The sequence below is a fragment of the Corapipo altera genome, unplaced genomic scaffold, assembly GCF_003945725.1.
Source record: "Corapipo altera isolate COAL_440 unplaced genomic scaffold, ASM394572v1 24b, whole genome shotgun sequence".
Classification (NCBI taxonomy): Eukaryota; Metazoa; Chordata; class Aves; order Passeriformes; family Pipridae; genus Corapipo; species Corapipo altera.
Genome location: NW_020884888.1, coordinates 2,624,849 through 2,637,833, shown reverse-complemented (window position 1 = coordinate 2,637,833; position 12,985 = coordinate 2,624,849). Strand labels below are relative to the sequence as shown.

At 35.3% G+C, this 12,985-nt stretch overlaps 1 protein-coding gene across 7 annotated transcripts in view; it reads right to left on the bottom strand.

Moving 5' to 3' along the window:
- The window catches only part of LOC113947481 (dynein heavy chain 5, axonemal-like), a 153,602-nt gene that overhangs the window by 75,548 nt on the left and 65,069 nt on the right, over window positions 1-12,985 (bottom strand). For all 7 annotated transcript variants that reach the window (XM_027644062.1, XM_027644063.1, XM_027644064.1 and 4 more), the window contains 6 exons: window positions 11,896-12,085; window positions 9,068-9,285; window positions 7,866-8,177; window positions 2,077-2,166; window positions 1,742-1,978; window positions 1,062-1,229 (listed from right to left, as the gene is read on the bottom strand). In XM_027644062.1, coding sequence (XP_027499863.1) covers window positions 1,062-1,229; window positions 1,742-1,978; window positions 2,077-2,166; window positions 7,866-8,177; window positions 9,068-9,285; window positions 11,896-12,085 — 1,215 coding nt within the window. The remainder of the gene's footprint in view (window positions 1-1,061; window positions 1,230-1,741; window positions 1,979-2,076; window positions 2,167-7,865; window positions 8,178-9,067; window positions 9,286-11,895; window positions 12,086-12,985) is intronic.

Here is a 12,985-nt window from a genome sequence, read left to right as displayed (position 1 = left end):
TGGTGCCAGGAACAGAAGTTGACATTACACCGGCATGCACGCTGGCATCGACAGCCAAGCTGAAAAAGTAGTATTAATGGCTGCTGGCATGGGTACAACTTGCTTTATGTCAGGGCTCAGAAAGCACATGGCTGGAGGGCATAAAATGGCTCCAGATTTTAAGAAAGCCAAAGGTTAGTTTAGGCCAGTGTTTTTCAGCTATTTTCAATTTCAAGACCTCTGTGAATCCTCCAGTGGAGGTACAGATTGCCTGTATGGCAAATTCAGCTGTCCCAACAGCAGATCAGTTTTATTTAGCTACCTCTCACTGATCAAAGAGTCTACAGACTCCCTTGGACAACAGAGACACCATACTGAAAACTATTACACTCATATTTTTTCGAGTAAGGGATGCCAAGTTTGGTATGACATGTGAGTTTGTTCAGCCTTTCAATTATTGACTTTTCTGTAGTAAGTCATTAATATTTGTAAGTAACATGTTTAACCTGCACTATTTTATAATACAGAAACATTTATTTGTTAATTTAATGATAATCCTGTTATTTTTTTTCTAAAGAACATAAGGACATTTTCAGTGAAGAAATTGAGAGAGCAGATAAATTTACCCTCTGAAAACCACCCTGAGTAAAGGAGTTCTTTCTCTTCAGTTTGGTTTGTGAAGAAAGACTGTGCAACAGAGGTGTACAAAAGATCAGTTCACATTTGGCACCACTGACAAAGCACAGGAAAATTAAAAATCTTCCAAGGATCAATATTTTCTTAGCAAAACCGCCAGTTTGACCTCTCAAAAGAAACGAAAGCATACAAAAGAGCATTTATCACATGACCTTGTGGCCACAGTTATCAAAGGTTAAAAGAAACCTTTATATTAAAATGTAGATACTTAGGGATTTTTGCTTGTAGTCCATGTGAGTACTGGCAAAAGGCCTCAGGAAGAATGCTAGTATGTAATTTGAAGAAAATCAAACTACTCTTAGATTTCAATTTAACATTTATGCCAATGTCAATTATTGCAATGTTAACATACAAATATATTACATATGTTTTTCCATTCCACCTACCTTAATCATAACTGTTTTTGCGGTTCCCTGTTCCCCAATTAGCAGAACAGCTTTTCCTTGCCTCATGATAGTGTGCATTAGAAAGTCTGTTCGGACACTGTCTACGTTTGGAACTAGAATGGAAGTATATTCTGGTACTGAATCTTTAGGATAAATATATTCAGGGACCTGCATAAGAAAGAAATGCATACATTTTGAGAATTTCTACCTGCCCAAGAATCACTTTGCAACAGAACACAAAATCAAATGTACTTGATAAAATTTACATTAGCAAAACTTTTCTTCCTGAAAGCCAAGCATCCATTTATAATCAATCAGTGCCTTACCCAGCTTTTCTAAAAGGGTTTTAGACTAACAGGATATTTTCATTCCACTATTCTCTAGTACATGATAAAATGTTTTCATTGCTGGGAGTTCTTTAACAGTAGGGCAATAAGCAGTAGACAAAGATCACTTCTGTTTCACTTCCAAAGCTATTTCAAATACACATTTCTATTCTCTGCCTAAGATACTTACAGAGAAAAGAAAAACACATTTCAAAAAAGAAACTCTCAAACATTTGGTAGGATTAATCTTCCTAACCAAATTATGTAGGGTTTGAAATAATAAAATAATATGCCTCTTATCAAATACATTTTGTATACTCATTTAGAAACCTTAGCATGTTGCAGCATACAAACCTTCTTTGACCAGTGCTCCCACTGGCCACAGGAATCGATACCAAATTCGAACATGGTTTCTTCTTCATTCACAGCTGGTAGTTCTTTCACTGCAGAGTGCTTCCGTAGGAACAGCTCCATTTTCAGCTTGTCATCTGGTTCCAAAAGAGCTCCGGCTGACCACATCACAGCGAAAATGAACAAGCGAGCAAGATGTTTCTCACTGAGCTGCTTCTCATCTCGGTCAGACAGTAAACCCTGCAAAGCAGATGCAGTATGTAACTACCGCCCTCCTTGAACAATGTCCGAGCACAAATAACAGAATCAGAAAAAGAAAAGCAGAATGCTGTATCTACCTGTAGGAGGTCAATAGCTTGTTTGATGTACATGCATTCTAAAATCGACATTTTTGGTGTCACAGCAGAAAAAACAAAATCTATCACATCCTGGAAAGAAAAAAACCATCATTCAACAATTCGTTTACCAGTTTCAATGGTATGATTTATACTTAGATTAGACCAATTTCTTAATTTTAAATATATTCTAAACTTTATCCCAAATAATATTTTTCCTCATTTCTGGGATTACAAATATTCAGACTTTGATCATGATTTTTTTTATAACAATAACATATTAGAAAAATAACTTTGAAGTAACACAGTCAGAACTATTCATATGAGATCCATACAGGAATTTCCTGACGACAACTTGAAGACTGCTTTTCAGTTACATCAGGGGTCTGCCATTTATGCTCTCCACTGGAGATTTTAATCTACCATTGCCATTTTTGTGGTAGGAGGATAAAAGTACTAGAATTGCTGTAATGATATCATCATGGCTAGGCTTCGCGAACAAAGATTTGGGAAGGCACTATCCACATTAGTTACAGGCACGCTGGTGGCTTATGAGGCTGATACGAGATAGACATATCCGATTGCAAAAGGCACAACAGAAAGACTCCTTAGGTAGTATATTCTGCAAGACACGGTTCTTTCTGCGTTGTCTTTTCTCCTTGAGAGTGATCCTTCGTGCGTTCTCAAAGGAGACAGCTGTGTTATAGATGGTGTGTCTCCAGGCCTCCCGATTGGAGGCCAGAGTAGACCAGTTATGGTGATCAATATGGCCAAGGCTGAGATGTTGTTTCAGGGAGTCCTTGTATCTTTTCTTCGGGGCTCCTCTCTTGCGGCAGCCGGTGGCAAGTTCACCATAAAGCAAGATCTTAGGGAGGCGGTGGTCCTTCATCCTGGAAACGTGCCCTGCCCATCGCAGCTGTGTTCTCAGCAACATGACCTCAATACTTGTGACTGCTGCTTGCTCAAGAACAGATGTATTGGTCACATAATCTGACCAGTAGATGTTAAGGATTGTACGGAGGCAGTGTTGATGGAAGCGTTCTAGGAGACGCAGGTGGTGGCGGTAGATGACCCATGATTCGGAACCATACAAGAGAGTGGACAGCACTATGGCTCTGTAAACACTGATCTTGGTACTTTTCTTCAAGTGTTTATTACGCCATACTCTTTTGTATGATATTTTGTGATGATATGTATATATATATACACATATACATATATAAAATCGCAAAATCACAGAAGACAACAAGTTGGAAGGGACCTACAAGGACCATCGAGTCCAATGCATAACTTCACCACTATAAATTTCTGTCTATCTGATCTGTTCTGACTGCATCATAATGTCTCTTGAAACCAATACTCTCATTTTCCTGTAGAATCCTGACAGGATCCAAAGGGAATTTTGGAATTCATTTTAATGGAACTTGACTTTCCTCATGTTTCTTCATAGTGATGGCTACCATGCCTGCCTTTGTCAAGTGTTCTGAAACATCTTGAGTAAAGTTTCAAACTGATGTAAAGTCCTATCTGAGATTTGCAGTGCAGAATTGTTTTAAAATATCAACTGCCATCCCTAATACAGACTGATATAAATTATAGCCTATTTGCACCTTCATTTAACAATCTTTAATATAATTCCCTCCCTATGGGTTCCATTTGCCTTCATAATCTTTGTCCTGTAAGGGAGAAAGCTAAGACAACGAAGACTTTTGATCACCCAAAGATGTAAACAATTACCTAGATGTTTTTTAAAAATCACTGAGTTGTTTAACCACATACTCACCAGCTTTGTTTCAATTTTCAGTTTAATGTTTGCCGCTAAAGTTCTCTAAGGACCCTATGCTGATATTTATTGGCACACAGACTGAATCAAGATTTTTACCCATCCTCCTGAGTTCCATCTCACTAGAATACCAAGTAAAACACATAACAAATATATATATATTGTGATAAAAAACTCTCTTAAGCATCTTAATCTAGAGTAGGGTTCATGGATAAGTGGTCTAAAAAGACAATCTGAATGTGGGTATACACAGAATCATAGAATGAGTTGGGCTGTAACGGACCTTAAAGCTCATCTAGTTCCATCACCCCACCATGGGCAGGGATACCACTCTATCAGCTTGCTTTTGTTGTTATTTCTTGTTGCCTAGCAAAAGTGCTTCCACCTCTGTCTGCTGCTGTTTGTGGGTTTCCCTCAAAAATTCCGTAAGAGTACAATAGGGTGCTCAGTTGAGTAACTGTGGGGGTTGTGGGTACCACAAGGGAGTGCCCACAAGCAGTGTGGGAAATTGAAGTCTAAAGACTTTTAGAATTTGGACCTAAATCTCACTGAGATTCAGCTTCTTCATCTGTAAAATAGACTAAATGTCTCATAGGGCACTGTAAATTGTTTAATAATTGATTTGACACACACAGAATAAAGATATTTCATGCATCAAAGTATTCTGTACTGTCAAGAGCCCAATTTTCACCAGAACTAGTTTTATGGTGCTTATGATTCCAGAGAGGTTTCTTATTCCAGTGAGGTAATTCTAATTCTTTCAGTTTATGAAAAAAAATCAGTTCTACACACGTTAGTATGTTATTACTACTACTACTGGTTGAAAAGAGGATGCAAGATCAAGACAGAAATTTGCATGGATTGTTGGGACAGAGGGACTGGTAAATGAGTTGCGTTGTGACAAATACACATAAGTTGTGAAGAATTTGGATCAGGAATTTGCTATCCCTTACAATGAGATTGAAAAATGAAGTCAGATGCTAAAAACTCATATGAAAAGGAGATCCTTTTCCACAGAGTACAATCACTATGGAACTCAGTGGACTCTACAACACTCTTCAGGACACAATGCTAGCAACATACTCAAAGGGTTTAGACAAGCACAAGAACAACTCAATAATGTAAAGTTATTAATATTTGTAACATTAATTTTAACATTGGCATTAAAATATTAAATTTAAGAAACTCTTTGGATTATATATTCACTTTTACGCTAAGGGGCAATACCAGCCTTTACACAAATTGGATTAGTGTGAGATTTAATGTGGAGGGAGGAATTAGTCACACCTGAAACTTAAGTTCCTACTAGACTTTTTTTCATTTAAACACTATGTAGACATGCTGAAACTTAAGTTACTCACATAGCATCCATTACTGGTTTGAGCTTCACACTTTACAGACAAACTTAGTAACACCACTCACGTAATTATTTTAATTATTTCAGTTCTTTGAAACTGTCTCAGAGAATTACTTCCATTAGCAAAGCAATTCTGTTGCTTACAGGTAGCAGCATCATTTACAAACAAGGAAGTGGCAATAGAGCTTCTAAATTTAAGAGAGTAGAGATTTTTACGAGGGAGTTTACTTTAAAGTATTGCTAAGCAGGAAATGTTGCTGACAAGAAAAGGAGGGTGAAAATCCAAGCTTTCAATCACTATTTAAAAAAAATCCTGTGGAAATACAAAAGGACTCTAAGATAATCTTAAATCAAAATAAGGTTGGTTTGGGGGGTTGTTTGGGGTAGAGGGTTTTGTCTTTTGTATTTTGGGTTGGGGTTATTTTTAATCTATCCTTGTCTTCAGACTACCTACTGACCTTTTTTTTAATATATGTATAAAAACTGCTGACTTACAATGCAATTTATAACATACATAAAAAGAATAAATACATTCTTGCCACTGATTCACAACTATTATTCTCTAATTAGTTTCCTCCTCCATTACCGCTCCTTGCTGTACCTTTATTAACAATGATTTTATCCGACATGAAGACTTTCAGTGACAAATACTGTTTTGGTTATCACAAAAAATGAGAGCTGCTTGTAAGCAAATTGGAATTACTAGAGCAATTGTCTTACATCTATTTTGGTTGAATTTAAATTGATTTCAAAAAGTCTCTATATGTCTACTTAAAGACTGAGTCTCCTTGATTACTCCATTTCCATCTATAGTCTAATCTTCATTTTCTTCAAAAAATCAGATATTTGTAAGATGTTTATACCCATTCTCTTCTTAATACTAGTATTAAATTCACCAAGGTCTATACTTGGGGTTTGGCTACCACTGCTGATGCACTATTTAAAAAATTTTCTTTTTAAATTTTATGATTTTTTTATGGTTTGAATTTTATCTTTTTTTACGTAGGAGAATATAACAACTATAAAAAGAGGCATGTGAACACAAAAGTAGTGTTACTCTCATCTGTAAAATCACTTTTATTGTTTCTATTATTTGAGAAGCAAAGACAGCACATTAAAAGTGAAAGAAAACTGCCAGCATGACAGCTTTCATTTACATTTTGATAGTTCTAAACACAGCCTTCAGCACTGAAGTAACTTCATATTTCACTGCATTTTCATCTCTCAATCTAATAAAATACATATTTTTCTGGACTTTATTGCTATTGCTTCAGGCTTGGGCATTTTAAATGTTGTTATTATGTTTTCAGAGCAAGTTGTAGCATAAAATATAGATAGAATTGTTGCAAAGAAGCAGTAAATTGACCTACATATACATTACTTTGGAAGCATATTTTAAAATTCATTATCAGAATTGTTTTTCTTGCTACTGTAGTAAATACTATGTCATATCATTATGTTTTGGAGATAGAATAAAATGAATAGCTTGTTAAACATTGGTTTTAAAGTAAATGGGCACTGAAATGAAAAATATTTGTAAGAAGACATTTGCTAACATTCAGGGCATTCCAAACCTATATCAATCATTGCTTTTATCATGATTTATTTCTGAAATGTCACTCAAAGTTCATTAAAAACTGCATTTTTAAAATACAACATCAATTAAAAATATTACAGGAGAAAACCCTGTGAAATCCAACATCAATTACACAAGTAAACTGGCAGGAGCAAGCTGATGGGAAACACAAGTATATGGGCAGTTGCATTTACTTTGCAGATGTTGAGGAAATCAGAAGATAAGAAAAGATAAGAACAGTGACAGAATTGCAAAGACATAACTATTTCTTTAGAAAGTTCCAAAGCAAAAATAAATATTTCAATGTAATTGAAAAAGTATACTATTGAGATTATGCTTCTATATCCACTATTGAGTGCAACCATCCATAATATTATGAAACCTTTCTAATGATTCAGTAAGCCAAAGCCAAATGGAGTGGAAAAACACTCAGAATTCTTGCTTTGGATGTACTGATTGAACACAATTTAGTCAGACAATGTATCAAAGAGATACCATTTCAAAAATTTCCTTTGGAAGAGAAACATGGATAACAAAATCATAAGAGACAACTATAGTCACCTACCCTGAGCTTTGGAACAGCACAGAACAGCACATACACACTACCCCGGATTAATTCAAATTATAGCATGTCTTTTAAAAGTAACTAAAGGACCAAATGCATTCCTGCTTTACCAGAGTAAATCTAGCTCAATTTCTTTCTGAATTTACTTCTTTATATTTAAAACAAACAAGTTTACATACTTCCTTTATGTATTCTAACAAGAATTAAAATTGTAATAACAATTACAAGGAAAGAGAATATCTGTTTTGTCAATATGCAATACAAAATAATCACAGGTTTAACAATTCTTTGCCAACTGAAGTATGCCAACAAAACAAAACATCCAAATTATTCATCTGTTATAGTTTCAGTCATTCATTAACGTTAGAGATTATCTTCTCTCTCTTTTTTTTTTTTTTACATAAACACAGAGATGCAAATAATTGAAAAAGCACTTAGGAAGAAACAATGCTTCATTAAATAAAGAATAAGAAATGCAATTTTTTTTCCCCCAAAGTTGTTAATTCAGTACCTGAAATACAGCATTAAAGCAATTCCATAGGACATCAGAGTAGCTAACAGGTAGAGTTTGCAGCCAAGCCTTTAAAATAGGTTTCCAGTCTAACACTGAGGAACTCATGAAGACCATCCCGTTACGAGAAACTGTTGCAGGGGAAGCATTGTCAATGTTGTGAGGTTCAAAAATAATTTTGCAATTGGGGGACATCGGAATACGATCTCCATTGGCCAAAGTAAGGGTCTTATTATCATCCAGAACAGAGTTCAGATTTTCAATCCATATTGCATCAACAGGTCCATCCAAAACTATCCAGATATGCTCACCCTCAAAAAAAAAAAAAAGGAGAGACACACACATGCAGCTTTACTGAATTGACCAAAAATACACATTTACTTAATATCAGAGAATGTACTCTTGGATATAAATAATGAGTCATAATTTGGAGCTCAGCATGAAATGCAATTTTTACCATTTGTTCAGTGGTTCCTTTGTTGTCTTGTGTCACACAAAAAAAGGATATTAAAGAATGGTGACAAAAATTGATTTGCACTGTACTAAGCGCAAAGTTGTACCTTTCTTCTACAAATACATCAGTCAGCCCAGTATCCATCTTGATGGATAAAAACATTTCCCATGAAATGCACTCACAGACACAGGCACAAAGTGAGTCCTTGTGGGATGTTACACAAGTATTTCATGTAAGGCTCCCCATTTTCCAAGTGAGAACTAAGTGACTTTTCAGAAGATCTGAGCATAATCATGATTCCATGAAACATGATCTGCAGGTTTGATAGGAGAACTGGGAAATGCCTACATTGATTTCTTACCAAAGCCTCTTACATTCTGATATAACCAGTGAAATATAGTGGCAATGACATAAAACCAGAGAGGAGAAAATTAACTTTCCTGTCCTCACGTCAAAATATGAACAGACTCTACTTTTGTGTTTGAATGGTAGGACTACCTGCTTACAGAAGGAAGCATATCCCTTAAAATCTTTTCCAAATTAATTCTGGAACCTCAAATACTTGGGAAGCCTAGTGTTATCTGGTATATATATGTAATTCTGACTCTTGTGTACATTGAGCTCATTAGACACAAAGCAAAACTAACACTGCATATTCCCATTTGATTCAATAATGGAAGATCTCAATGAGACCTTATGGAAACAGTATGAAATGTCTTTATTAACATCATGATACAATATCCATTACCTTCTTTGCTTTTAAAGTTTTTCTCCATAATGTAGAGAAAATACCATCTGTCCAGTCATTTGTAGCAACATCAAGGGTGCCAAACATCTGGGAAGCTGTGATTGCCTTTGGGTTCATTCTCATCTCTTTATGAGGAGCACCGCAATCTGTCATTGCTTTCATCAAAATATTAATGCATTTTGTCTTTCCTGCACCAGTTGGACCTAGAGTCATCATACCTTAAAACAATACAAACATGGTTTAAAATGAAATGTCAGTATGTCATGCTACCATTTAATGGTTCATCGCATCAATGATCTTTGTTTTATTTTTACCAAAAGCCAATACAAAAGGGTGTTTCTCACTCCAGTTAATGTCGATTGAAACAGCATTTGAAAATATTATTAAAAGGTCTCTATAACTGTCTGCTCTATTATGATAGGCAAGCCTATGTGGGTCTGTATCCTCCCTCAGGCAGTTCTTTTCCTTTTTCTAATGAGAAAACACAACTCTCTTTTGATGTTTGCATGCAATGACATTGACATGACTGGTGGCAAACAAAGCCAGTAATTTCTAAATATATTTAATGAGAATGGGTAACTTCCAATGATATACAAAATCGAGTGTATCTTTCTGAAGCAAAAGTAACAAAAATATGTACCTGCATCCATTCCATGATGACATTTTAATACATCTTTCTTACGTAAAACCAGTTAACAGCAACAACACTTAATTTCATCAGTGTATACTTATGTTGCCTGAGAAAAATGAATCATGTCTTCAACAATAAATTGAGCCTACAGTTGAACTTTTTTAGTTATGTTTTCTAAATCACCTATTAAGACGCCCAGAATCCATCCAAAATCAGATGGGACATTCAAACTGAGAATTCTAAAGTCATTTAAGGGAGCTAGATAACTCCTATTAACACTAAAGGCAACTGGACAACATAATCCTTAGTTGGCTTTGAAAATGTCTTCAACAAAGGTATCAACGGAACAATCCCAAAAACTAGTTACAAACCTAATCCAACACAATCCAGATTGCTTGATGTTTTCTCTAAAACTAAAGGGTGTGGGATGTTCTCCAAAACAATCTGAGGACCCAGAAAATCACTTCCTTGTGCTATATGCTACATGTGAGGAAATCTAATACAAGCCCTTCAATGTTAACGGAATGGCCTTTCTGCTGGTTTCAATGGTATTTCAATCAAAATTGTTATGCCAAACAGATTTCAGGATCCATGCACTGAATTTCCATGCATACATGAGTGTGTGTGTGTGTACAAGCACTTCATGTGCACATACTGCCTCTATTTCAACTAAGAGAAGTCATACGTTTTAGAGATTTTTTTCTTGATTTTTTGAAATCCCATGGCAACCTCTCCATAAATCCAAGCATCAATGAGTAGGACAAACGGAAGTCAGGAAAATAATCTTTTTCCCTTCATACAATAACTTCCATCATAGAAAGGTCTGAGTATCCAACTGTTTGGCTGATTGGAACTATGTGACCTGGGAATAGTAGGGATGTGTAGAGAGAAGAGGCATCTAAGCAGAATGTCACAGTGGATCCTGAATATTTTTGAGAAACAGTGAATTTGTAGTGTCTCATAGATCAAACACCTTATTCTAACAAGAGGTACGTTTAATCATGACTGAAATCATTAAAATTTCTGTGGTTCTTGTATAGAAATAGATGTTATGGTTTGATATAGAACACTGAATCCAGCTATCCGGATGTAAATTATTAACTCTGCACAGCACAAACCAGTTCTTTGGTCTAACCAATAATCTGAGTTAAAAGTTTGAGGCATTAAGGGTTCAGAGTGCGCTATGTGAATGAGTATTTCCTTTTATTTGCTTTATTAGTTTAAGCTTACTATTCTTTCATTATTACACGATAGGGGAGAATAAGAAGGATGACATCTTCATAAATCTTTGCTCCTTTAGTTACATTTCCTTTATATTTTCCCCTTATTATATTAAAAAGTCATTAGTTGTTAGAGGTTAGGGGCATGAGGGGCATTTCAAAGCTAGGATACTTTTTTTTCCACTCAGCTATGAATTGTAAACCTGGATTTACTACTGTCTTTGATACCCTTCCTAGGACAGGGTACCATTTTGTGCACTGTAAAAATGCATTTTCATAGAATCACAGAATGGTTGAGGCTGAAAGGAACCTCTGGAGCCTGTCTTGTCCAACTCCCCTGGTCAAGCAGGAGGCAGGTTTATTTCTCCTCAGTATAAATGGCAAGAATCAATCACAAAGAAAACACTTGAACTTACATAGCTCTCACATCTTAATCACAGAATATTCTGAGTTGGAAGGGACCCACAAGGATCACTGAATCCAGCTCTTAAGTTAATGACCTGTACAGGGATCAAACCCACAACCCTGGTGTTCATTGTATCGCATGCATGGTAGAATCTATAGAAGTAAAGGTTTGAGAGGATCTTCTCAGCATTAAAATCTCACAGTAAGATTAAACTTGAACGTCATGACTGAGCTCTGAGGGCGACAATTGTTTTCAGAACACTAAACAAAATCAGTGTCTGGATTCTAATGTATACATTTTAACTTGTTCTATATAAATTTCAATCATTGAAGGTCACATTCATATTTCCCATAAAAACATAACACAACAAAGCTAAAATCTCAGTATGTGTGCATTGCACCTAAAAAAAGGTCATAACTGCTTCATGGCAAAATATCCACACAGGCTTTAAAAAATACACCTGTTCAATTTAAAAACAAATTTTTCATTAAACTAATCTGCATTCTGTAGCAGATAATATTAAAAAAATATTGCTTTTATGCAGTCTCAAAACCTCATCTAGCATGCTAACCATGTCGGACTTGTTGAGTTTCATACAGCTGAATAAGTTTAAGTATCCATGGTGGATGATGAATAAGCCCTGCTTTCTCTGTCTGCTTTTGGATGGCTGACTGTAGTTCAGGATACCCAGCTTTATCCAGAGTAATTCCAGGGAATAGGTCATTAATGAGACTCATAAATAAAGGTTCATCTTCATCCACCTGTGAAGGACAAAGTAGGGGAAAATACATTATTTATTTATCAAAATTATTATTATAGCTGTAAACAATCTTCAAGAACATGCCATTTAAATGAGGGCAGTAGAAAATATAATCTTTTCCAAAGAAAATATTATAATTATCCACCAGTTTTATGAAGTGAATTTCATACAATGCAATTACAAGTAGTAATTTCTATATTAAATACTTAAAGTTTATAAAAATGTTAACACCTTAATATAGTTTTCTTCAATATATACACACACATTTCTTCATTTGTTACATAAGTTTGCAAGATTTATTCCAATCGTATTTTGCTTGAGAATTTTTATAATTTTTTCCTTCTGTAAATCACTGAAGCACTGCTATAGGTTTGACCACATGCACCACTGCACTGAATAGATGAACATCAGAAAAAGTGTACTTGACTCCATCACAAAACTGGCTCCCAAGGTAAATATGCAGCGTCTAGACATGCTATAACCTTTTAATTACAGCAATAAAAAGAAAGATGAATACTTTAAATAGTATTATTGAAAGACATTAGATTACACAAGTAGGCGTTAGCTGCTTCCAATTACCTCACTTACTGCAATTCTTACAATGATCCGAAAAGGCAACAGACTCCCAAGAAATACATAAATTGAAATTCTGGATTAAGAAGGGTCTTTGATGACATTATTAAAAGTTAATACAATGTATTCTTCCTTTCTCTCCTTAGAGCAGAAAGAATTAGAAACAAGAGGCAATTAGAGGATCAGGTAGGTCCCCTAGGATCTGATGGTATTTCCACTGATTTTTTCAGCTAAAGCTTCTGCTGTGTTTTCCTCTCTTTAAAAGACACATAATGCTCATATAGTAACTGTATTCTGATTCTCCACTCACTGATATATCACTGATCAT